The 25,916-nt window shown below is 63.5% G+C and overlaps 1 protein-coding gene across 1 annotated transcript in view; it reads left to right on the top strand.

Annotated features, from left to right (window-relative positions):
* CIDEB (cell death inducing DFFA like effector b) overlaps window positions 1-25,916 on the top strand; it is a 44,571-nt gene that overhangs the window by 18,410 nt on the left and 245 nt on the right. The window contains exons 9-16 of the mRNA XM_030539950.1: window positions 277-606; window positions 935-1,039; window positions 2,380-2,398; window positions 18,285-18,332; window positions 19,172-19,200; window positions 19,583-19,758; window positions 24,289-24,438; window positions 25,475-25,665. Coding sequence (XP_030395810.1) covers window positions 277-606; window positions 935-1,039; window positions 2,380-2,398; window positions 18,285-18,332; window positions 19,172-19,200; window positions 19,583-19,758; window positions 24,289-24,438; window positions 25,475-25,665 — 1,048 coding nt within the window. The remainder of the gene's footprint in view (window positions 1-276; window positions 607-934; window positions 1,040-2,379; window positions 2,399-18,284; window positions 18,333-19,171; window positions 19,201-19,582; window positions 19,759-24,288; window positions 24,439-25,474; window positions 25,666-25,916) is intronic.

The following is a 25,916-nucleotide window of genomic DNA, read 5'->3' as shown; positions in this document are numbered from 1 at the left end:
AACCTCTCCTGCCCCCTAGTGCCCATTATACAGTACAGCCGCCCCTTTCCCACCCCCACCCTCTGCTGCCCCCTAGTGCCCATTGTACAGTACAGCCGCCCCTTCCCCACTCCCACCCTCTGCTGCCCCCTAGTGCCCATTATATAGTACAGCCGCCCCTTTCCCACCCCCACCTTCTGCTGCCCCCTAGTGCCCATTGTACAGTCTAGCTGCCCCTTCCCCACACTCAGCCTTGTGGTTTCTCTGTTGACCGCTCCCATGTCCTGCTCCCCTCAGATCCCCCTCCCCAGCCAGCGCTGAGCGTGGATCCCCCCTCCAGAGCGGTGAGTGAAGGGCTCCCCCTGCTCATCACCTGCATGGCCCCCTGGGACGCCAGCGAGAGAAGGTTTCACTTCTACAAGGATGGAGCTGAGCTCCCCTCTGGGGACACAGGGTCTGAGATCAGCACCACAGAGCCCAGCATCGGCTCTGTGAACTTCTCTGTGCTCAGCATCCTGCGAGCCAGTCCCAGCAACACCGGGGAATTCAGCTGCGGATACGAGCTGAACATGAGCGGCAGGTGGATCCCATCCCCCAGGAGCCAGGCTGTGAATGTCACTGTGAGAGGTGAGGCCTGTAATCGCAGCCCGCAATAACCCCAGCGCCCCAACCCCTGCTACCCCTGGGGGAGACCCTGGAACCAAGACACAACATGTGTTGGGGGGGTGACAGAACCGCATGCGGCTCCAAAGGTGCAGTACCTGAGCCTGACACAAGGTGGCAGCATTTCACTATGGGTGGTACCAAGAGCATCTGGCAGGCAAAAAAAATCCCTCCTTAAAGGGAAGGCCCAGATTGTCCCCTGCCCTAGCAGGGGTGTGGAGCAGTTAGTGGGTCCCCAGACGCTGCCCCCTCCCTTGGTCCTGGCTGTTAACTCATCCCCTCCTTTTCCCAGCCTGGTCTCTGCCCATCCCCCTGGTGGCTGGGTGCAGTGGGGCTGCCACGGCTCTGGCTCTGCTGCTGCTGCTGCTCATCTGCCTCTGCAGGAAGAAGGTGGCAGGTGCGTGAGGCGTAGGATGGGGAATGGGACCCAGGCGTCCGGGACGGCAGCACAGGGCATTCACCCCTAGGGGGCACCGCAGCTCTCAGTGCCTGTGGGGAATGGGACCCAGGCGTCCGGGACGGCAGCACAGGGCATTCACCCCTAGGGGGCACCGCAGCTCAGTGCCTGTGGGGAATGGGACCCAGGCGTCCGGGACGGCAGCACAGGGCATTCACCCCTAGGGGGCACCGCAGCTCTCAGTGCCTGTGGGGAATGGGACCCAGGCGTCCGGGACGGCAGCACAGGGCATTCACCCCTAGGGGGCACCGCAGCTCAGTGCCTGTGGGGAATGGGACCCAGGCGTCCGGGACGGCAGCACAGGGCATTCACCCCTAGGGGGCACCGCAGCTCTCAGTGCCTGTGGGGAATGGGACCCAGGCATGAGAGACAGGAGTGTTCTCACCTAGGGCGCCTTCAGCGCTCTCAGCCCCCACAAGGAGTGACGTGGGCTAGCAAGAGACAGTTGCAAAGGACTGTGGGTAACTGGCTACAGCAGGACCACCATGCAAGGGATCATGGGTAGTTGGGTACCACAGGACTCTGGTGCAAAGGACTGTGGGTAACTGGCTACAGCAGGACAGCCATGCAAGGGATCATGGGTAGTTGGGTACCAGAGGACTCTGGTGCAAAGGACTGTGGGTAACTGGCTACAGCAGGATAGCCATGCAAGGGATCATGGGTAGTTGGGTACCACAGGACTCTGGTGCAAAGGACTGTGGGTAACTGGCTACAGCAGGACAGCCATGCAAGGGATCATGGGTAGTTGGGTACCAGAGGACTCTGGTGCAAAGGACTGTGGGTAACTGGCTACAGCAGGATAGCCATGCAAGGGATCATGGGTAGTTGGGTACCACAGGACTCTGGTGCAAAGGACTGTGGGTAACTGGCTACAGCAGGACAGCCATGCAAGGGATCATGGGTAGTTGGGTACCACAGGACTCTGGTGCAAAGGACTGCGGGTAACTTGGCAAAGCAGACTCCTATACAAAGGATTGTGAGTGATTTGCCTCTGAGGGGAGGGAATACCAGGACTGGGCTGAGACCTAGTCAGCTTCGGGTAGGGGGCAGGATTGGGGATGGGACCCAGGCATCCAAGAAACAACACAGTCACCTCACCCCTGGGGGAGCCGTTCAGGTCCCAGACTCGGGGCTCGACAAACTGGGAGGGGGGGATGGGACCCAGGCATCTGGGATGGCAGAGTGCTCCATCCTTAGGGGCACCACAGCAGGGGAGAGACGGGGACAAGAGACTTTGTGGATTCTCGCTTTAATTCAATCTCTTTCCCTTCCTTCCCCAGCTAGCCGCCGGCTCTCCACGTAAGTTCCTCCGCGTCCCCAGGCCTCTCCGTGGGGCCAGGAGCTGTTTGTTCATGCCTGGGAGGCCAAATCTGTTCCAACGGGTCCCTCGATCCCCTGGGGATAGAACCTCAGGAGTCCTTGCTCCTGATTGTGACACCCCCCCCCCACGCACACCATAGGGCAAAATTCTCTGATTCCCCCCCTTCTATCCTCCTGCACCTCACATCCCCCTGGTGATCACATTGGGAATTGCAGCCACCATCACCTGGGCCCTCCTAATCCCAGCAGAGCCCCCACCACCAGGCATGGGAGGCAAGTTTGTAGAAATTTTGGTGGTGCCCAGAACCCGCCCCCCCAACTCCGCCTCCACCTGCCTAAGGCTCTGGGCAGGGTTTCAGGGGGGAGGTCTGAGGTGCAGGTCCTGGGCTGGAGATTAGGGTGCAGGAGGGGTGCAGGCTTTGGGAAGGCGTTTGGGTGCTGGGTGCAGGCTCCGAGCTGGGGCACAGGGTGGGTGTGCAGGAGCGGGTGAGGGCTGCAGGCTTTGGGATGGAGTTTGTGTGCAGGCTCTGGGCTGGTGGTGGGAGTGTAGGAAGGGGTGAGGGGTGCAGGCTCTGGGAGGGAGTTTGGGTGCTGGGTGCAGGCTCTGGGCTACGGCAGGGGGTGGGTGTGCAGGAGGGAGAAGGGGTGCAGGCTTTGGGACAGAGTTTGGGTGCATGTTCAGCTGGGGGTGGGGGTGTAGGAAGGGGGAGGTGGGGCACGCTGGGGCAGAGGATCAGGCTGCAGGGGAATGAGGGTCGGGGCTGAGGATGAGGGGTTCATGATGCGGGGGGCTCAGAGCTGGGGCAGAGGATTAGGGTGCAGGGGGATGAGGGCTCTGGCTGGGGATGAGGATCAGCGTGCAGGGGGATGAGGGCTCTGGCTGGGGATGAGGATCAGGGTGCAGGGAGATGAGGGCTCTGACTGGGGATGAGGATCAGGATGCGGGGGGATGAGGGCTCTGGCTGGGGATGAGGATCAGGGTGCTGGGGGATGAGGGCTCTCACTGGGGATGAGGATCAGGGTGCAGGGGGATGAGGGCTCTGGCTGGGGCTGAGGATCAGGGTGCAGGGGGATGAGGGCTCTGGCTGGGGATGAGGATTAGGGTGCAGGGGGATGAGGGCTCTGGCTGGGGATGAGGACCAGGGTGCAGAGGGATGAGGGCTCTGGCTGGGATGAGGATCAGGGTGCAGGGGGATGAGGGCTCTAGCTGGGGATGAGGATAAGGGTGCAGGCGGATGAGGGCTCTGCCTGCGATGAGGATCAGGGTGCAGGGGGATGAGGGCTCTGCCTGGGAATGAGGATTAGGATGCAGGGAGATGAGGGCTCTGGCGGGGGATGAGGATCAGGGTGCAAGGGGATGAGGGCTCTGGCTGGGGATGAGGATTACGGTGCAGGGAGATGACGGCTCTGGCTGGGGATGAGGATTACGGTGCAGGGGGATGAGGGCTCTGGCTGGAGATGAGGATCAGGGTGCAGGTTGATGAGGGCTCTGGCTGGCATGAGGATCAGGGTGCACGGGGATGAGGGCTATTCCTGGGTATGAGGATCAGGGTGCAGGGGAATGAGGGCTCTAGCTGGAGATGAGGATCAGGGTGCAGGGGGATGAGGGCTCTGGCTCGGGATGAGGATCAGGGTACAGGACGATGAGGGCTCTGGCTGGGGATGAGACTCACGGTGCAGGGGGATGAGGGCTCTGGTTGGGGATGAGGATCAGAGTACAGGAGGATGAGGGCTCTCACTGGGGATGAGGATCAGGGTGCACGGGGATGAGGGCTCTGGCTGGGGATGAGGATTAGGGTGCAGGGGGATGAGGGCTCTGGCTGGGGCTGAGGATCAGGGTGCAGGGGGGTGAGGGCTCTGGCTGGGGATGAGGATTGGGGTGCAGGGGGATGAGGGCTCTGGCTGGGATGAGGATCAGGGTGCAGAGGGATGAGGGCTCTGCCTGCGATGAGGATCAGGGTGCAGGGGGATGAGGGCTCTAGCTGGGGATGAGGATCAGGGTGCAGGGGGATGAGGGCTCTGCCTGCAATGAGGATCAGGGTGCAGAGGGATGAGGGCTCTGGCTGGGGATGAGGATTAGGATGCAGGGATATGTGGGCTCTGGCGGGGGATGAGGATCAGGGTGCAAGGGGATGAGGGCTCTGGCTGGGGATGAGGATTACGGTGCAGGGGGATGAGGGCTCTGGCTGGGGATGAGGATCAGGGTGCAGGGGGATGAGGGCTCTGGCTGGGGATGAGGATTACGGTGCAGGGGGATGAGGGCTCTGGCTGGCATGAGGATCAGGGTGCACGGGGATGAGGGCTATTCCTGGGTATGAGGATCAGGATGCAGGGGAATGAGGGCTCTGGCTGGAGATGAGGATCAGGGTGCAGGGGGATGAGGGCTCTGGCTGGGGATGAGGATCAGGGTACAGGACGATGAGTGCTCTGGCTGGGGATGAGAATCAGGGTGCAGGGGGATGAGGGCTCTGGTTGGGGATGAGGATCAGGGTACAGGAGGATGAGGGCTCTGGCTGGGGATGACGATCAGGGTGCAGGGGGATGAGGGCTCTGGCTGGGGATGAGGATCAGGGTGCAGGGGGATGAGGGCTCTGGCTGGGGCTAAGGATCAGGGTGCAGGGGGATGAGGGCTCTGGCTGGGGATGAGGATCAGGGAGCAGGGGGATGAGGGCTCTGGCTGGCATGAGTATCAGGGTGCAGGGGAATGAGGGCTCTGGCTGGGGATGAGGATAAGGATGCGGGGAGATGAGGGCTCTGGCTGGGGATGAGGATCAGGGTGCAGGGGGATGAGGGCTCTGACTGGGGATGAGGATCAGGGTGCAGGGGGATGAGGGCTCTGGCTGGGTATGAGGATCAGGGTGCAGAGGAATGAGGGCTCTGGCTGGGGCAGAGAATCAGGCTGCAGGGGGATGAGGGCTCTGGCTGGGGATGAGGATCAGGGTGCAGGGGGATGAGGGCTCTGGCTGGGGCTAAGGATCAGGGTGCAGGGGGATGAGGGCTCTGGCTGGGGATGAGGATCAGGGAGCAGGGGGATGAGGGCTCTGGCTGGGGCAGAGGATTAGGGTGCAGGGGGATGAGGGCTCTGGCTGGCATGAGTATCAGGGTGCAGGGGAATGAGGGCTCTGGCTGGGGATGAGGATAAGGATGCGGGGAGATGAGGGCTCTGGCTGGGGATGAGGATCAGGGTGCAGGGGGATGAGGGCTCTGACTGGGGATGAGGATCAGGGTGCAGGGGGATGAGGGCTCTGGCTGGGGCAGAGGATCAGGCTGCAGGGGGATGAGGGCTCTGGCTGGGGATGAGGATCACGATGCAGGGGGATGAGGGCTTTGGCTGGGGATGAGGATTAGGGTGCAGGGAGATGAGGGCTCTGGCTGGGGATGAGAATCAGGGTGCAGGGGGATGAGGGCTCTGGCTAGAGATGAGGATCAGGGTGCAGGGGGATGAGGGCTCTGGCTGGGGATGAGGATCAGGGTACAGGACGATGAGGGCTCTGGCTGGGGATGAGAATCAGGGTGCAGGGGGATGAGGGCTCTGGCTGGGGATGACGATCAGGGTGCAGGGGGATGAGGGCTCTGGCTGGGGATGACGATCAGGGTGCAGGGGGATGAGGGCTCTGGCTGGGGCTAAGGATCAGGGTGCAGGGGGATGAGGGCTCGGGCTGGGGATGAGGATCAGGGAGCAGGGGGATGAGGGCTCTGGCTGGCATGAGAATCAGGGTGCAGGGGAATGAGGGCTCTGACTGGGGATGAGGATCAGGATGCGGGGGGAAGAGGGCTCTGGCTGGGGATGAGGATCAGGGTGCAGGGGATGAGGGCTCTGACTGGGGATTAGGATCAGGGTGCAGGGAGATGAGGGCGCTGGCTGGGATGACGATTAGGGTGCGGGGGGATGAGGGCTCTGGCTGGGGATGAGGATCAGGGTACAGAGGGATGAGGGCTCTCGCTGGGGCAGAGAGTCAGGGTGCAGGGGGATGAGGGCTCTAGCTGGGGATGAGGATCACGATGCAGGGGGATGAGGGCGCTGGCTGCGGATGAGGATTACGGTGCAGTGGGATGAGGGCTCTGGCTGGCGATGAGGATCAGGGTCCAGGGAGATGAGGGCTCTGGCTGGGATGACGATTAGGGTGCGGGGGGATGAGGGCTCTGGCTGGGGATGAGGATCAGGGTGTAGAGGGATGAGGGCTCTGGCTGGAGAAGAGGATTAGGGTGCAGGGGAATGAGGGCTCTGGCTGGGGCAGAGGAATAGGGTGTGGTGGGATGAGGGCTCTGGCTGGGGATGAGGATCAGGGTACAGAGGGATGAGGGCTCTGGCTGGGATGAGGATCAGGTTCCAGGGCAATGAGGGCTCTAGATGGGGATAAGGATCAGGGTGCAGGGGGATGAGGGCTCTGGCTGGGGATGAGGATCAGGGTACAGGACGATGAGGGCTCTAGCTGGGGATGACGATCAGAGTGCAGGGGGATGAGGGCTCTGGGTGGGGGCAGAGGATCAGGGTGCAGGGGGATGAGGGCTCTAGCTGGGGATGAGGATCAGGGTGCACGGGGATGAGGGCTCTGGCTGGGGATGAGGATCAGGGTGCAGGGGGATGACGGCTCTGGCTGGGGATGAGGATTAGGGTGCAGGGGGATGAGGGCTCTGGCTGGGGATGAGGATCAGGGTGCAGGGGGATGAGGGCTCTGGCTGGGGATGAGGATCAGGGTGCAGGGGAATGAGGGCTTTGGCTGGGGACGAGGATTAGGGTGCAGGGGAATGAGGGCTTTGGCTGGGGATGAGGATCAGGGTGCAGGGGGATGAGGGCTCTGGCTGGGGATGAGGATTAGGGTGAAGGGGGATGAGGGCTCTGGCTGGGGATGAGGATTAGGGTGCAGGGGGATGAGGGCTCTGGCTGGGGCAGTGGATTACGGTGCAGAGGGCTGAGGGCTCTGGCTGGGGCAGAGGATTAGGGTGCAGGGGGATGAGGGCTCTGGCTGGGGCAGAGGATTAGGGTGCAGGGAGATGAGGGCTCTGGCGGGGGATGAGGATCAGGGTGCAGGGGGATGAGGGCTCTGGCTGGGGGTGAGAATCAGGGTACAGGAGGATGAGGGCTCTAGCTGGGGATGATGATCAGGGTGCAGGGGGATGAGGGCTCTGGCTGGGGCAGAGGATTAGGGTGCAGGGGGATGAGGGCTCTGGCTAGGGATGATGATCAGGGTGCAGGGGGATGAGGGCTCTGGGTGGGGATGAGAATCAGGGTGCAGGGGGATGAGGGCTCTGGCTGGGGGTGAGAATCAGGGTACAGGAGGATGAGGGCTCTAGCTGGGATGATGATCAGGGTGCAGGGGGATGAGGGCTCTGGCTGGGGCAGAGGATTAGGGTGCAGGGGGATGAGGGCTCTGACTGGGGATGAGGATCAGGGTGCAGGGGGATGAGGGCTCTGGCTGGGGATGAGGATCAGGGTGCAGAGGGATGAGGGCTTTGGCTGGGGATGAGGATCAGGGTACAGGGGGACGAGGGCTCTGGCTGGGGATGAGGATCAGGGTACAGGACGATGAGGGCTCTGGCTGGGGATGAGGATCAGGGCTCTAGCTCGGGATTAGGATCAGGGTGCAGGGGGATGAGGGCTCTGGCTGGGGATGAGGATCAGGGCTCTAGCTCGGGATTAGGATCAGGGTGCAGGGGGATGAGGGCTCTGGCTTGGGATGAGGATCAGGGCTCTAGCTGGGGATGAGGATCAGGGTGCAGGGGGATGAGGGCTCTGGCTGGGGCACAGGATTAGGGTGCTGGGGTATGAGGGCTCTGGCTGGGGATGAGGATCAGGGTGCAGGGGATGAGGGCTCTGGCTGGGGCAGAGGATCAGGGTGCAGGGGGATGAGGGCTCTGGCTGGGGATGAGGATCAGGGTGCAGGGGGATGAGGGCTCTGGCTGGGATGAGGATCAGGGTGAAGGGGGATTAGGGCTCTAGCTGGTGATGATGATCAGGGTGCAGAGGGTGAGGGCTCTGTCTGGGGATGAGGATTAGGATGCAGGGAGATGAGGGCTCTGGCGGGGGATGAGGATCAGGGTGCAGGGGGATGAGGGCTCTGGCTGGGGATGAGAATTACAGTGCAGGGGGATGAGGGCTCTGGCTGGGGATGAGGATTAGGGTGCAGGGGGATGAGGGCTTCGGCTGGAGATGAGGATCAGGGTGCAGGGGATTAGGGCTCTGGTTGGGGATGAGGATCAGGGTACAGGAGGATGAGGGCTCTGGCTGGGGATGACGATCAGGGTGCAGGGGGATGAGGGCTCTGGTTGGGGATGAGGATCAGGGTGCAGGGGGATGAGGGCTCTGGCTGGCATGAGGATCAGGGTGCACGGGGATGAGGGCTATTCCTGGGTATGAGGATCAGGGTGCAGGGGGATGAGGGCTCTGGCTCGGATGAGGATCAGGTTCCAGGGCAATGAGGGCTGTGGCTGGGGATGAGGATCAGGGTACAGGGGCATGAGGGCTCTGGCTGGGGATGAGGATTAGGGTGCAGAAGGATGAGGGCTCTCGCTGGGGATGAGGATCAGGGTGCGGGGGGATGAGGGCTCTGGCTGGGGATGAGGATCAGGTTCCAGGGCAATGAGGGCTGTGGCTGGGGATGAGGATCAGGGTGCAGGGGCATGAGGGCTCTGGCTGGGGATGAGGATTAGGGTGCAGAAGGATGAGGGCTCTGGCTGGGGATGAGGATCAGGGTGCGGGGGGATGAGGGCTCTGGCTGGGGATGAGGATCAGGGTGCAGGGGGATGAGGGCTCTGGCTGGGGATGAGGATTAGGGTGCAGGGGGAAGAGGGCTCTGGCTGGGATGAGGATCAGGGTACAGGGGGATGAGGGCTCTGGCTGGGGATGAGGATCAGGGTGCAGGGGCATGAGGGCTCTGGCTGGGGATGAGGATTAGGGTGCAGAAGGATGAGGGCTCTGGCTGGGGATGAGGATCAGGGTGCAGGGGGATGAGGGCTCTGGCTGGGGATGAGGATCAGGGTGCAGGGGGATGAGGGCTCTGGCTGGGGCAGTGGATTAGGGTGCAGGGGGATGAGGGCTCTGGCTGGGGATGAGGATTAGGGTGCGGGGAATGAGGGCTCTCGCTGGGGCAGAGGATCAGGGTGCAGGGGGATGAGGGCTCTGGCTGGGGCAGAGGATCAGGGTGCAGGGGGATCAGGGCTCTGGCTGGGGATGAGGATCAGGGTGCAGGGGAATGAGGACTCTGGCTGGGGATGAGGATCAGGGTGCAGGGGGATGAGGGCTCTGGCTGGGGCTAAGGATCAGGGTGCAGGGGGATGAGGGCTCTGGCTGGGGTGAGGATCAGGGAGCAGGGGGATGAGGGTTCTGGCTGGGGATGAAGATCAGGGTGCAGGGTGATGAGGGCTCTGGCTGGGGATGAGGATTAGGGTGCAGGGGGATGAGGGCTCTGGCTGGCATGAGGATCAGCGTGCAGGGGGATGAGGGCTCTGGCTGGGGATGAGGATCAGGGTGCAGGGGGATGAGGGCTCTGGCTGGCATGAGGATCAGGGTGCAGGGGAATGAGGGCTCTGGCTGGGGATGAAGATCAGGGTGCAGGGTGATGAGGGCTCTGGCTGGGGATGAGGATTAGGGTGCAGGGGTATGAGGGCTCTGGCTGGCATGAGGATCAGGGTGCAGGGGGATGAGGGCTCTGGCTGGAGATTAGGATCAGGGTGCAGGGGGATGAGGGCTCTGGCTGGGGATGAGGATCAGGGTGCAGGGGGATGAGGGCTCTGGCTGGGGATGAGGATCAGGGTGCAGGGGATGAGGGCTCTCGCACGGGCAGAGGATTAGGGTGCGGGGGATGAGGGCTCTGGCTGGGGCAGTGGATTAGGGTGGAGGGAGATGAGGGCTCTGGCTCGGATGAGGTTCAGGGTGCAGGGGGATGAGGGCTCTGGCTGGGATGAGGATCAGGGTGCAGGGGGATGAGGGCTCTGGCTGGGGATGACGATCAGGGTGCAGGGGGATGAGGGCTCTGGCTGGGGATGACGATCAGGGTGCAGGGGGATGAGGGCTCTGGCTGGGGCTAAGGATCAGGGTGCAGGGGGATGAGGGCTCGGGCTGGGGATGAGGATCAGGGAGCAGGGGGATGAGGGCTCTGGCTGGCATGAGAATCAGGGTGCAGGGGAATGAGGGCTCTGACTGGGGATGAGGATCAGGATGCGGGGGGAAGAGGGCTCTGGCTGGGGATGAGGATCAGGGTGCAGGGGATGAGGGCTCTGACTGGGGATTAGGATCAGGGTGCAGGGAGATGAGGGCGCTGGCTGGGATGACGATTAGGGTGCGGGGGGATGAGGGCTCTGGCTGGGGATGAGGATCAGGGTACAGAGGGATGAGGGCTCTCGCTGGGGCAGAGAGTCAGGGTGCAGGGGGATGAGGGCTCTAGCTGGGGATGAGGATCACGATGCAGGGGGATGAGGGCGCTGGCTGCGGATGAGGATTACGGTGCAGTGGGATGAGGGCTCTGGCTGGCGATGAGGATCAGGGTCCAGGGAGATGAGGGCTCTGGCTGGGATGACGATTAGGGTGCGGGGGGATGAGGGCTCTGGCTGGGGATGAGGATCAGGGTGTAGAGGGATGAGGGCTCTGGCTGGAGAAGAGGATTAGGGTGCAGGGGAATGAGGGCTCTGGCTGGGGCAGAGGAATAGGGTGTGGTGGGATGAGGGCTCTGGCTGGGGATGAGGATCAGGGTACAGAGGGATGAGGGCTCTGGCTGGGATGAGGATCAGGTTCCAGGGCAATGAGGGCTCTAGATGGGGATAAGGATCAGGGTGCAGGGGGATGAGGGCTCTGGCTGGGGATGAGGATCAGGGTACAGGACGATGAGGGCTCTAGCTGGGGATGACGATCAGAGTGCAGGGGGATGAGGGCTCTGGGTGGGGCAGAGGATCAGGGTGCAGGGGGATGAGGGCTCTAGCTGGGGATGAGGATCAGGGTGCACGGGGATGAGGGCTCTGGCTGGGGATGAGGATCAGGGTGCAGGGGGATGACGGCTCTGGCTGGGGATGAGGATTAGGGTGCAGGGGGATGAGGGCTCTGGCTGGGGATGAGGATCAGGGTGCAGGGGGATGAGGGCTCTGGCTGGGGATGAGGATCAGGGTGCAGGGGAATGAGGGCTTTGGCTGGGGACGAGGATTAGGGTGCAGGGGAATGAGGGCTTTGGCTGGGGATGAGGATCAGGGTGCAGGGGGATGAGGGCTCTGGCTGGGGATGAGGATTAGGGTGAAGGGGGATGAGGGCTCTGGCTGGGGATGAGGATTAGGGTGCAGGGGGATGAGGGCTCTGGCTGGGGCAGTGGATTACGGTGCAGAGGGCTGAGGGCTCTGGCTGGGGCAGAGGATTAGGGTGCAGGGGGATGAGGGCTCTGGCTGGGGCAGAGGATTAGGGTGCAGGGAGATGAGGGCTCTGGCGGGGGATGAGGATCAGGGTGCAGGGGGATGAGGGCTCTGGCTGGGGGTGAGAATCAGGGTACAGGAGGATGAGGGCTCTAGCTGGGGATGATGATCAGGGTGCAGGGGGATGAGGGCTCTGGCTGGGGCAGAGGATTAGGGTGCAGGGGGATGAGGGCTCTGGCTAGGGATGATGATCAGGGTGCAGGGGGATGAGGGCTCTGGGTGGGGATGAGAATCAGGGTGCAGGGGGATGAGGGCTCTGACTGGGGATGAGGATCAGGGTGCAGGGGGATGAGGGCTCTGGCTGGGGATGAGGATCAGGGTGCAGAGGGATGAGGGCTTTGGCTGGGGATGAGGATCAGGGTACAGGGGGACGAGGGCTCTGGCTGGGGATGAGGATCAGGGTACAGGACGATGAGGGCTCTGGCTGGGGATGAGGATCAGGGCTCTAGCTCGGGATTAGGATCAGGGTGCAGGGGGATGAGGGCTCTGGCTGGGGATGAGGATCAGGGCTCTAGCTCGGGATTAGGATCAGGGTGCAGGGGGATGAGGGCTCTGGCTTGGGATGAGGATCAGGGCTCTAGCTGGGGATGAGGATCAGGGTGCAGGGGGATGAGGGCTCTGGCTGGGGCACAGGATTAGGGTGCTGGGGTATGAGGGCTCTGGCTGGGGATGAGGATCAGGGTGCAGGGGGATGAGGGCTCTGGCTGGGGCAGAGGATCAGGGTGCAGGGGGATGAGGGCTCTGGCTGGGGATGAGGATCAGGGTGCAGAGGGATGAGGGCTCTGGCTGGGATGAGGATCAGGGTGAAGGGGGATTAGGGCTCTAGCTGGTGATGATGATCAGGGTGCAGAGGGTGAGGGCTCTGTCTGGGGATGAGGATTAGGATGCAGGGAGATGAGGGCTCTGGCGGGGGATGAGGATCAGGGTGCAGGGGGATGAGGGCTCTGGCTGGGGATGAGAATTACAGTGCAGGGGGATGAGGGCTCTGGCTGGGGATGAGGATTAGGGTGCAGGGGGATGAGGGCTTCGGCTGGAGATGAGGATCAGGGTGCAGGGGGATTAGGGCTCTGGTTGGGGATGAGGATCAGGGTACAGGAGGATGAGGGCTCTGGCTGGGGATGACGATCAGGGTGCAGGGGGATGAGGGCTCTGGTTGGGGATGAGGATCAGGGTGCAGGGGGATGAGGGCTCTGGCTGGCATGAGGATCAGGGTGCACGGGGATGAGGGCTATTCCTGGGTATGAGGATCAGGGTGCAGGGGGATGAGGGCTCTGGCTCGGATGAGGATCAGGTTCCAGGGCAATGAGGGCTGTGGCTGGGGATGAGGATCAGGGTACAGGGGCATGAGGGCTCTGGCTGGGGATGAGGATTAGGGTGCAGAAGGATGAGGGCTCTCGCTGGGGATGAGGATCAGGGTGCGGGGGGATGAGGGCTCTGGCTGGGGATGAGGATCAGGTTCCAGGGCAATGAGGGCTGTGGCTGGGGATGAGGATCAGGGTGCAGGGGCATGAGGGCTCTGGCTGGGGATGAGGATTAGGGTGCAGAAGGATGAGGGCTCTGGCTGGGGATGAGGATCAGGGTGCGGGGGGATGAGGGCTCTGGCTGGGGATGAGGATCAGGGTGCAGGGGGATGAGGGCTCTGGCTGGGGATGAGGATTAGGGTGCAGGGGGAAGAGGGCTCTGGCTGGGATGAGGATCAGGGTACAGGGGGATGAGGGCTCTGGCTGGGGATGAGGATCAGGGTGCAGGGGCATGAGGGCTCTGGCTGGGGATGAGGATTAGGGTGCAGAAGGATGAGGGCTCTGGCTGGGGATGAGGATCAGGGTGCAGGGGGATGAGGGCTCTGGCTGGGGATGAGGATCAGGGTGCAGGGGGATGAGGGCTCTGGCTGGGGCAGTGGATTAGGGTGCAGGGGGATGAGGGCTCTGGCTGGGGATGAGGATTAGGGTGCGGGGAATGAGGGCTCTCGCTGGGGCAGAGGATCAGGGTGCAGGGGGATGAGGGCTCTGGCTGGGGCAGAGGATCAGGGTGCAGGGGGATCAGGGCTCTGGCTGGGGATGAGGATCAGGGTGCAGGGGAATGAGGACTCTGGCTGGGGATGAGGATCAGGGTGCAGGGGGATGAGGGCTCTGGCTGGGGCTAAGGATCAGGGTGCAGGGGGATGAGGGCTCTGGCTGGGGTGAGGATCAGGGAGCAGGGGGATGAGGGTTCTGGCTGGGGATGAAGATCAGGGTGCAGGGTGATGAGGGCTCTGGCTGGGGATGAGGATTAGGGTGCAGGGGGATGAGGGCTCTGGCTGGCATGAGGATCAGCGTGCAGGGGGATGAGGGCTCTGGCTGGGGATGAGGATTAGGGTGCAGGGGGATGAGGGCTCTGGCTGGCATGAGGATCAGGGTGCAGGGGAATGAGGGCTCTGGCTGGGGATGAAGATCAGGGTGCAGGGTGATGAGGGCTCTGGCTGGGGATGAGGATTAGGGTGCAGGGGTATGAGGGCTCTGGCTGGCATGAGGATCAGGGTGCAGGGGGATGAGGGCTCTGGCTGGAGATTAGGATCAGGGTGCAGGGGGATGAGGGCTCTGGCTGGGGATGAGGATCAGGGTGCAGGGGGATGAGGGCTCTGGCTGGGGATGAGGATCAGGGTGCAGGGGATGAGGGCTCTCGCACGGGCAGAGGATTAGGGTGCGGGGGATGAGGGCTCTGGCTGGGGCAGTGGATTAGGGTGGAGGGAGATGAGGGCTCTGGCTCGGATGAGGTTCAGGGTGCAGGGGGATGAGGGCTCTGGCTGGGATGAGGATCAGGGTGCAGGGGGATGAGGGCTCTGGCTGGGGATGAGTATTAGGGTACAGGGGGATGAGGGCTGTCTGGGGCTGAGGATTAGGGTGCAGGGGGATGAGGGCTCTGGCTGGGGCAGAGGATTACGGTGCAGAGGGCTGAGGGCTCTGGCTGGGGCAGAGGATTAGGGTGCAGGGGGATGAGGGCTCTGGCTGGGGCAGAGGATTAGGGTGCAGGGAGATGAGGGCTCTGGCGGGGGATGAGGATCAGGGTGCAGGGGGATGAGGGCTCTGGCTGGGGGTGAGAATCAGGGTACAGGAGGATGAGGGCTCTAGCTGGGGATGATGATCAGGGTGCAGGGGGATGAGGGCTCTGGCTGGGGCAGAGGATTAGGGTGCAGGGGGATGAGGGCTCTGGCTAGGGATGATGATCAGGGTGCAGGGGGATGAGGGCTCTGGGTGGGGATGAGAATCAGGGTGCAGGGGGATGAGGGCTCTGACTGGGGATGAGGATCAGGGTGCAGGGGGATGAGGGCTCTGGCTGGGGATGAGGATCAGGGTGCAGAGGGATGAGGGCTTTGGCTGGGGATGAGGATCAGGGTACAGGGGGACGAGGGCTCTGGCTGGGGATGAGGATCAGGGTACAGGACGATGAGGGCTCTGGCTGGGGATGAGGATCAGGGCTCTAGCTCGGGATTAGGATCAGGGTGCAGGGGGATGAGGGCTCTGGCTTGGGATGAGGATCAGGGCTCTAGCTGGGGATGAGGATCAGGGTGCAGGGGGATGAGGGCTCTGGCTGGGGCACAGGATTAGGGTGCTGGGGTATGAGGGCTCTGGCTGGGGATGAGGATCAGGGTGCAGGGGGATGAGGGCTCTGGCTGGGGCAGAGGATCAGGGTGCAGGGGGATGAGGGCTCTGGCTGGGGATGAGGATCAGGGTGCAGAGGGATGAGGGCTCTGGCTGGGATGAGGATCAGGGTGAAGGGGGATTAGGGCTCTAGCTGGTGATGATGATCAGGGTGCAGAGGGTGAGGGCTCTGTCTGGGGATGAGGATTAGGATGCAGGGAGATGAGGGCTCTGGCGGGGGATGAGGATCAGGGTGCAGGGGGATGAGGGCTCTGGCTGTGGATGAGAATTACAGTGCAGGGGGATGAGGGCTCTGGCTGGGGATGAGGATTAGGGTGCAGGGGGATGAGGGCTTCGGCTGGAGATGAGGATCAGGGTGCAGGGGGATTAGGGCTCTGGTTGGGGATGAGGATCAGGGTACAGGAGGATGAGGGCTCTGGCTGGGGATGACGATCAGGGTGCAGGGGGATGAGGGCTCTGGTTGGGGATGAGGATCAGGGTACAGGAGGATGAGGGCTCTGGCTGGCATGAGGATCAGGGTGCACGGGGATGAGGGCTATTCCTGGGTATGAGGATCAGGGTGCAGGGGGATGAGGGCTCTGGCTCGGATGAGGATCAGGTTCCAGGGTAATGAGGGCTGTGGCTGGGGATGAGGATCAGGGTACAGGGGCATGAGGGCTCTGGCTGGGGATGAGGATTAGGGTGCAGAAGGATGAGGGCTCTCGCTGGGGATGAGGATCAGGGTGCGGGGGGATGAGGGCTCTGGCTGGGGATGAGGATCAGGTTCCAGGGCAATGAGGGCTGTGGCTGGGGATGAGGATCAGGGTGCAGGGGCATGAGGGCTCTGGCTGGGGATGAGGATTAGGGTGCAGAAGGATGAGGGCTCTGGCTGGGGATGAGGATCAGGGTGCGGGGGGATGAGGGCTCTGGCTGGGGATGAGGATCAGGGTGCAGGGGGATGAGGGCTCTGGCTGGGGATGAGGATTAGGGTGCGGGGAATGAGGGCTCTCGCTGGGGCAGAGGATCAGGGTGCAGGGGGATGAGGGCTCTGGCTGGGGCAGAGGATCAGGGTGCAGGGGGATGAGGGCTCTGGCTGGGGATGAGGATCAGGGTGCAGGGGAATGAGGACTCTGGCTGGGGATGAGGATCAGGGTGCAGGGGGATGAGGGCTCTGGCTGGGGCTAAGGATCAGGGTGCAGGGGGATGAGGGCTCTGGCTGGGGTGAGGATCAGGGAGCAGGGGGATGAGGGTTCTGGCTGGGGATGAAGATCAGGGTGCAGGGTGATGAGGGCTCTGGCTGGGGATGAGGATTAGGGTGCAGGGGGATGAGGGCTCTGGCTGGCATGAGGATCAGCGTGCAGGGGGATGAGGGCTCTGGCTGGGGATGAGGATTAGGGTGCAGGGGGATGAGGGCTCTGGCTGGCATGAGGATCAGGGTGCAGGGGAATGAGGGCTCTGGCTGGGGATGAAGATCAGGGTGCAGGGTGATGAGGGCTCTGGCTGGGGATGAGGATTAGGGTGCAGGGGTATGAGGGCTCTGGCTGGCATGAGGATCAGGGTGCAGGGGGATGAGGGCTCTGGCTGGAGATTAGGATCAGGGTGCAGGGGGATGAGGGCTCTGGCTGGGGATGAGGATCAGGGTGCAGGGGGATGAGGGCTCTGGCTGGGGATGAGGATCAGGGTGCAGGGGGATGAGGGCTCTGGCTGGGGCAGTGGATTAGGGTGCAGGGGGATGAGGGCTCTGGGTGGGGATGAGGATTAGGGTGCGGGGGATGAGGGCTCTCGCTGGGGCAGAGGATCAGGGTGCAGGGGGATGAGGTCTCTGGCTGGGGATGAGGATTAGGGTGCGGGGGATGAGGGCTCTCGCACGGGCAGAGGATTAGGGTGCGGGGGATGAGGGCTCTGGCTGGGGCAGTGGATTAGGGTGGAGGGAGATGAGGGCTCTGGCTCGGATGAGGTTCAGGGTGCAGGGGGATGAGGGCTCTGGCTGGGATGAGGATCAGGGTGCAGGGGGATGAGGGCTCTGGCTGGGGATGAGTATTAGGGTACAGGGGGATGAGGGCTGTCTGGGGCTGAGGATTAGGGTGCAGGGGGATGGGGGCTCTGCCTGGGGATGAGGATCAGGGTGCAGTGGGATGAGGGTTGTGGCTGAGGGTGAGGGTTTTGGGCGTTGGAGAGGCTCAGGGCTAGGGCAGAAGGGCAGGGTAAGGGCAGCCACCGTGCCATTAATGGACGGCAGGCGCTACGACTCTGGGGCAGCAGACAGCAGTTCTGCCGGTAGCCGATCTCTGGCAGCGCGAGGAGCAGGCAGGGACGCGGTGGGGCGGGGCGGTGGGGGGAGAGCCGCCGGGTCTGGGGCCGGGATCCGCTTCAGGCAGGGCGGTGGGGGAAGACCCGCCGGGGCCGGGACCCGCTCCAGGCAGGGACGAGGTAGGGCAGGGCGATGGGGGGAGACCCGCCGGGGCCGGGACCTGGACCCACTCCAGGCAGGGACGAGGCGGGGCAGGGCAGTTGGGGGAGACCCGCCGGGGCCGGGACCTGGACCCACTCCAGGCAGGGACGAGGCGGGGCAGGGCAGTTGGGGGAGACCCGCCGGGGCCGGGACCTGGACCCACTCCAGGCAGGGACGTGGCGGGGAGGGGCGGGGCGGTGGGGGGAGACCAGCGGGGGCTGGGGCCAGGGCCAGGTCCGATCCAGGCAGGGACAGGGGAGAGACCCAGCTCCAAATATTGCTGGAGCTGGGCACCCAGCCCTGAATATTCCTGGAGCCCGAGCACCTCGAGCCTATATAACCTGCCGCCCGTGCCACCAGGCCAAGCCCCATATTGATCCCCACTCCCACAATTCCCTTCCAGGTCCTACTGGAAGAGCCGAGAGCTGCGCCGGTCGCGGATAATGAGACGGTATGTAAGGGGGCAGGGTCTGGTCTCCCTGGCCCCAACCCCCAGGGGACTGGCTCTAGGGTCACCCCCCCAGCCTGGTTCGTTCACACCCTGTAGTGGTGACACCAGCACATAGCAGGTCACACAGCCTGGACGGGGGCTGGTCATTGAGCTCAAGTGATAGGAGCTCCGGTCAATGGATCCAGGTGGCCGGTGGGTCAATCTATGGGGGGAACGTGGGCCATAGAAAATAAAGGGGGGGATTTCTGCAGCTGTGATGCCATGAATGATACGGGGGGCTGGAACCCGTGTGGGATGTTACATGGCTACATGCACCCAGGAGCTGGTCTCAGTGGGGAACACGGGGGCAGCAGGGATTATTTGGAGGTTGGGGGAGACTGGGCTGGATCTCAGGGGGAAGATGGGGGGCAGGGAGACCAGGCTGGAGTAGAAGAGGGATCAAATAGTGCACAGGACAGGAGGGAGGTTGGAGGAAATCAAGCGGGAGGGTAAGGAAAAGAGAAGGAAGGAGGGAACTGGAGTGTGACCAAAGGGAACGAGCAAAGGGAATGGGGCGAAGACAGGAGAAATCGGTGGACGAAAGGGAATAAAGAGAGAGGAAAAGGAGGAGAGGAGGAAAAGGGGGACGGAGGAAGGAGAGAGAATGAAGGAGACAGAGGGGGACAAAGAGGATGATTGGCTAGGAAAAGAGGAGAAAAGAGAAAGTGGCGACCCAGAATCCTTTGCAGCACCATGGGGCATTGGGGGTCGTATGAGCTGACCTGTCCCTGCCCCCATAGAGGACAGGGGCCCCCGGTAGCCTCCCGCCCCACCACTGACCCTCCCTTCTGCCTTCGCAGGTCGACTGACATCTCCGGGGTCAATATGGGTGAGTAACAACTGCCCCACCCCCACTGGGGGCAGCCCCCAACCTCCGGGCCTGGTGCCAGGGCCTTGGATGCCTGTCCCAGCACTGCTGGCCTCCCCTTTAAGAGCGGGATTTCTTACTGCCGCACCCTGGCTTCAGTGGGTTACGATGTTGCCACCTAGCGGTGAAATGAGAGAACTGCACCCGGGGGGCGGGGGGACATGGTGTCACATCCATGGGGAGACCCCAGGGTAAGGGAGGGCCAAGCTGGCTGGGCCTAGGGACCAGTATGGGGGGGAGGGGAGAGACAGGGCCAAGGGGCCGAGCCATGGGGCAGAGACAGAGCTGAGGGGCTGATATGGGGCTGTGCAGGGGGACCCACTCTGACCCCCTCTGTGATTAGGTCTCCAGCAGATGACTGAGGGGGGCTGGCCCCAGGCAGCGTCCCAGGACTGGGGGCTGCTCCCCAAGCTCCCCGCAGAGGGGCCCAGGCCAGGGCAAGCGGCTGGAGGGGCAGCACCCCTTAAAGGCCAGAAGGAGGAAGATGACGCAGACTCTGGGGCTGAGTTTGAATTCCCGGTAAGGCCCCACCCCCACCCTCCAGCACCCCTCTGCCCAGCCCCCCACTTCAAAACCCCTGTACCCCTCTGCCCAACCCCCCACTCTCCATTCCTTTCAACATGGCACCCCCTTGCCTAACCCCACTCCACAGGACGCCTCTTCCCAGCCCCCCATTCCCCGCTCCTTTACCATGGCACCCCTTGCCCAGACCCCCACTTCAAAACCCCTGTACCCCTCTGCCCAACCCCCCACTCTCCGTTCCTTTCAACATGGCACCCCCTTGCCTAACCCCACTCCACAGGATGCCTCTGCCCAGCCCCCCACTCCCCCCTCCTTTACCATGGCACCCCTTGCCCAGACCCCCACTTCAAATCCGCCGTACCCCTCTGCCCAACCCCCCACTCTCCGTTCCTTTCAACATGGCACCCCCTTGCCCAGACCCCCACTTCAAATCCCCCGTACCCCTCTGCCCAACCCCCCACTCTCCGTTCCTTTCAACATGGCACCCCCTTGCCTAACCCCACTCCACAGGACGCCTCCGCCCAGCCCCCCCACTCCCCGCTCCTTTACCATGGCACCCCTTGCCCAGACCCCCACTTCAAAACCCCTGTACCCCTCTGCCCAACCCTCCACTCTCCGTTCCTTTCAACATGGCACCCCCTTGCCTAACCCCACTCCACAGGACGCCTCTGCCCAGCCCCCCACTCTCCCCTCCTTTACCATGGCACCCCTTGCCCAGACCCCCACTTCAAATCCGCCGTACCCCTCTGCCCAACCCCCCACTCTCCGTTCCTTTCAACATGGCACCCCCTTGCCCAGACCCCCACTTCAAATCCCCCGTACCCCTCTGCCCAACCCCCCACTCTCCGTTCCTTTCAACATGGCACCCCCTTGCCTAACCCCACTCCACAGGACGCCTCCGCCCAGCCCATACATCCCACTACTTTCCCCATGGCACCTCCTGCCCAGCCCCCCACTCCTTTCAACATGGCACCCCCTGCCCAGACCCCCACTTCCCACACCCTAGCACCCCTCTGCCCAGACCCCCACTCTCTGCTCCTTTCCCCATGGCACCCCCTTGCCCAGCCGCCCACCCCACAGCACCCCTCTGCCCAGCCCCCCACTCACTGCTCCATGACATACCCCTGGCCAGTGCCCCACATCCAGCCTGCTCTCCACCACACAGCAACCCCTGCCCAGGGCCCGAGACCTGCCCCTCTCCCTGCCCCATGGCACCCCCTGCACAGTCTTTTAGCCCCACCCTTCTCCCCACCCCTTTGTGCCCCCTGCCCAGCCCTCCAAACTTCTACCCCCCCCCCACGATACCCCCTGGCTAGTCCCCACCCCCACCCCACAGCACTCCCTGCTCAGCCTCCAAGCCGTCCCGCTGTCTGCCCCACAGCACCCCCTGCCCTACTTCCCACCCTCGATGCCTGCCCAGCCCCCACCCCTGCCTCCCTGACCCCACAGCACCCCCTGGCTGCCATGACAAATCCATCTTCTCTCCACCCTTCCAGGACATCGATCCAACGTACACACAAGTCACGTTCTCCTGCTCCACCTTCCGCCAGGGCCAGGAGCTCTCGGCCTCCCTGGAGCACGTGTACAGCACCCCCGACCTGTGACCATGGCACCCCCAGCCCTTGCCCCTGCCACCAGGGGTCACTCTCCAGCAACCTTCCTTCTGCACCCCTACCTGCTGCAAGGGACCTGGGGGTTACAGCGGCCGGGAGCCAGGACTCCTGGGTTCTATTCCCGACTTGGGGAGTGAGGTCTAGTGATTGGGGAGTGGGCTGGGGGTCCACAATTCCTGGGTTCTATCCCTGGCTCAGCAAGGGGAGTGGAGTCTAGTGAGTAGAACAGGAGGGGCTGGGGGGAGCCAGGATTCCTGGGTTCTATCCCCAACTTGGGGAGTGGGGTCTAGTGGTCTGATGAGGGAGCTGGGGGGTGGGCAGAACTCCTGGATTCTATCCCTGGCTCAGCCAGGGGAGTGGGGTCTAGTGAGTAGAGCGGGAGGGGCTGGGGGGAACCAGGATTCCTGGGTTCTATTCCAGATTTGGGGAGTGGGGTCTAGTGGTTTGACCACAGACCTGGGGGGGGGGCAGAACTCCTGGATTCTATCCCTGGCTCAGCCAGGGGAGTGGGGTCTAGTGAGTAGAGCGGGAGGGGCTGGGGGGAACCAGGATTCCTGGGTTCTATCCCTGACTTGGGGAGTGGGGTCTAGTGGTTTGACCACAGACCTGGGGGGGGGGCAGAACTCCTGGATTCTATCCCTGGCTCAGCCAGGGGAGTGGGGTCTAGTGAGTAGAGCGGGAGGGGCTGGGGGGAACCAGGATTCCTGGGTTCTATCCCAGACTTGGGGAGTGGGGTCTAGTGGTTTGACCATGGAGCTGGGGGGGGGGGGGCAGAACTCCTGGATTCTATCCCTGGCTCAGCCAGGGGAGTGGGGTCTAGTGAGTAGAGCGGGAGGGGCTGGAGGGAGCCAGGATTCCTGGGTTCTATCCCAGACTTGGGGAGTGGGGTCTAGTGGTTAGACCAAGGGGGCTGGGAGCCAGGACTCCCTGGTTCTATTCCCATCTCGGGGAGTGGGGTCTAGTGATTGGGGGAGGGGGGAAGAGAAAGAAGGTCTGAACTGTTGGGGGTCTCTTCATCCATCAAAGGGGCATAATTGGGTGGTTGTTCCCACACCCTGCCTCTCCAGGGTAGGGGGGACTGTTCACACCCTCACGGCCCCTTGTAACTGAGGAAGGAGCCCGGAGAGCCGACGATGGTTTGGGAGCAGACTAACCAGTACTGGCTATGCCGCCAGCTGCCCCCGGGAGCCGGCCTGGGGGGCCACCAATAAAAGCTTCTTTGCAGTTTGATCTGGTTTCTGTGGGCTCAATGAAGGATGGGAGGGGGGCAGCAGGGGGTAGTGTGCGGGTCGCACCCAGCCTGTCCCGGGCCTGGGGGCTACAGCCGTCTGCTTGCACGCCAGAGGAGGTGGGTGGGGCTGGGAGCCAGGACGCCTGGGTTCTCTCCCTGGCTTTAGGAGGGGAGTGGGGTCTAGTGGTTAAAGGGGGGGGGGTCTGGGAGCCTGGACTCCCATGTTTCATCCCCAGCTGTGCCTCAGTTTCTCCCGCTACAGCACAAGGCGAAGCTGTGGGGTCTGACACATCACTGGCACCCATGGCCTCACTTCCTGCTCTCACCCACCTCCCTCCCCGCCCTGCCCTGGGGGACCTTGGAGTTTGCCTCCCCCCAGTGTGTGTCACCCTCCCCGCCTCTGAGCCGTGGAGTCCAGAGTCCAGGCTGGCTGGCGGCGGACGGAGCGAGGGAGCCTAACGCCGGACAGACACCCTGACCCCCAGGACAAGGACCCCCCCAGCCCCGCTAACGCCATGGACTACGTCAGTGCCCTGGCCCCCTCCTCCCTGCTTCAGTGAGTGGTTCAGACCCCCCAAACTGGGGAGCCTCAGGCTGCGGGTGTCACCACCCCAAAGGGCCCCTCCCCACAACATGGGGTGTCAACTCCCCCTACTCCTAGAAATGGGCCATTCCACTCTGACACCCCCCCTTCTGTGACTTGGTGTGTCCCCTCCTGACACCCCCCCCACAGAAGCCCCCCCTCCAGCAAGGGAAGGGGTTCTCCCTACCGGGGGGGTGGGCTCTCCCCTCCTGACCGCCCTCGAGAATGGTTTCTACCACCCCAAGAGGTACCCTGTGCCCTACAGGGACTGTACCCCCCTAACAGGATATTGGCCCCCCCTCACGCCCTCCATATCCCACAAATAGGACAGTGAGTTCCCCCACCACCATGTTGCCCTCTCCCTGTACCCCCAAATCATGACAATGATCTGCCCCACCCCAAGCACCCCCCACTCACCCTCTTCCCCCCCCAGGTCGGTGTCCAGCGCCGGCTCAGAGCTGACCCGTCGGGTCTGGGCCCCCCGTGCTCCCCCCCAGCGCCCCTTCCGCGTCTGCGACCACCGGCACAGGGGCCGCACGGGGCTGATGGCCGGGACCCTGCAGGAGCTGCTGGCCAGGGTGAGCCCCCCCATGCCCCCTACTCCATCCCTCGCTCCCCCTAGACCCTCATCCTGCCTCCTGACACCCCATCCCCACCCCGTTCCCCCACCCCACCAGACTCTTTGTTACCCCCAAACACCCTCGCTCCCCCCACTAGACCCTGACCCCCACACTTGCTCACACTCAGACCCTCCATGCTTCCCCCACCCAGCCAGACCCTCCTGCTGCCCCCCATGCCACCCCCAGCCCCACCCTGCAGCATCTCAGCCAGCCCTGCCCCGCTGTCCCCCAGCAGCCAGCCTGCTCCTCCCCCTGTCCACTCCCCCACTCATCAGCCTGCAGGACCTGGGGCCAAACTGAGCCACCCCCGCTCCCTGCTCCCCTGCCCCCCCCTTAGGCTGCTCCCACCTACAGCTCCTTGCCCACCCCCCCATGCCTCACACTGACTCACTGCTCCCCCACACCCCTCATTGCTTCCCCACCCCACGCTCTGCCCCCCACACCCGGGGTGCTCCCCCCTCACCGCTCTGCCCCCCCCAGGCGATGGAGGCACTGCTGGTGGCAGGGATGGCGGGGCTGGTGCTGGAGGAGGACGGGACAGCAGTGGAGAGCGAAGCCTTTTTCCAGACGCTGCCCCCTGACACGGCCCTGATGCTGCTGGGCCCCGGGCAGAGCTGGAGCCCCCCACGGGTGAGTGAGCCCAGCCCCGTCCTCCATCCCCCACATCCGCCAGAGACTCCCTCATACAGCCCCCACAGGGGAGACCCCCCAGAACCCCCCAACTCCTGCAATGGAGACCCACATATGCCCCCCAAGGGCCCCCACGCACACCCTGGGCCCCACCCCCACAGGGAGATGCTAAACACACTAACACCGTACAGCCCCTAAGGGGAAACCCCCACATGCCCTGGACCCCATACAGAGACCCCTCCACCCATACATCCTGCCTCCCCATATACCTCTGCAGGGGAACCCCCAATTCCTCCTCCCGACATAGCCCACACAAGAGTGACCCCCCCAAAGTGGGAGAGATTCTCCCACATCCCTCCCAAGAGAGACTCCCTATGTGTGCACACTGCCAGGAGACGCCCAGTCCCTCCCCCACCCCCATGAGACACACATGCACCACACTTGTCCAAAATGATACCCCCCATGGGACACCTGAGGCCCCCCCCACACACCGGTCACCCACAACACCCCTCCCTGAGATCCTTCCCAGACACCGCTAACCCTATATACAGCACCCCAGGGAGACCCAGCCCCATCTTGCCCCCACAGGTGAGACACCCCATATGCACACCCCCACCCATACACCTCCCAAGTGAGATCCTCCCCACTCCAGGAGCAGCAAAGAGGGATTGGCACCACTCACCAGCTGGGGCAGGGGAACCCCACAGAGGGAGGTGGACAAAGGTGGGGAGGGATCCTGGGAATGCGGTGGACTTTGGGGGGGGAAGTTAAGGGGCATGGCCAGAGCTGTGGGGGGGGGGAGTCTGACCTCACTACTGCTAAGGGGTGTGGCCAGAACTCAGGGGGTGACATCACTACCACTAAGGGGTGAGGATAATGCAAGTGGCCAGCCCAGGGTGCAGCCAGTGCTGACATCTCTAGCCCTGTCCCAACCCACAGCCCCGCCCTGCCCCCCCCCCCGTGCCAGTGGCTGGCCAGGCTGGGAGTTGGGGGGGCTGCCGGGGGTCCCCTCCCCCCTGATCCCACTGTGCTGCAGGGAGGGGCCCAGGCCTATGGGTGGAGCCGGGAGCGGCCACGCCAGGGGCGGGACATCGCCCGCATCACCTTCGACGTCTACAAGCTGGGCCCTCGCGACCTCTTCGGGAGCCTCAACGTGAAGGCCACGTTCTACGGACTCTACTCCATGAGCTGTGACTTCAAGTGCCTGGGCCCCAAGAAGGTGCTGAGGTGGGTGACAGCCCCCCTGCTGCACCCTCCTCCTGCCTGCACCCCCCACTGCCCCTTTACCCTGATTCCCCAGAGCCCCCTGCCAGCAGGCATCCCATCCCACAGCAGGGACCCCGCCTCTGCCCCCTCCCAGTACCCCCTGCTGGCAGGGCCATCTGCACTGCCCCGCAACCGGCAGCGACCCCCGTCTCCCACAAAGCCCACCATCCTGCTCCCCATTGCCACTCCAGTCCATCCCGTTGGGCAAGGCA

The sequence above is a fragment of the Gopherus evgoodei genome, chromosome 21, assembly GCF_007399415.2.
Source record: "Gopherus evgoodei ecotype Sinaloan lineage chromosome 21, rGopEvg1_v1.p, whole genome shotgun sequence".
NCBI lineage: Eukaryota > Metazoa > Chordata > Testudines > Testudinidae > Gopherus > Gopherus evgoodei.
The sequence above is the reverse complement of the archived record's forward strand: the minus strand, read 5'-3'. Positions and strand labels throughout refer to the sequence as shown.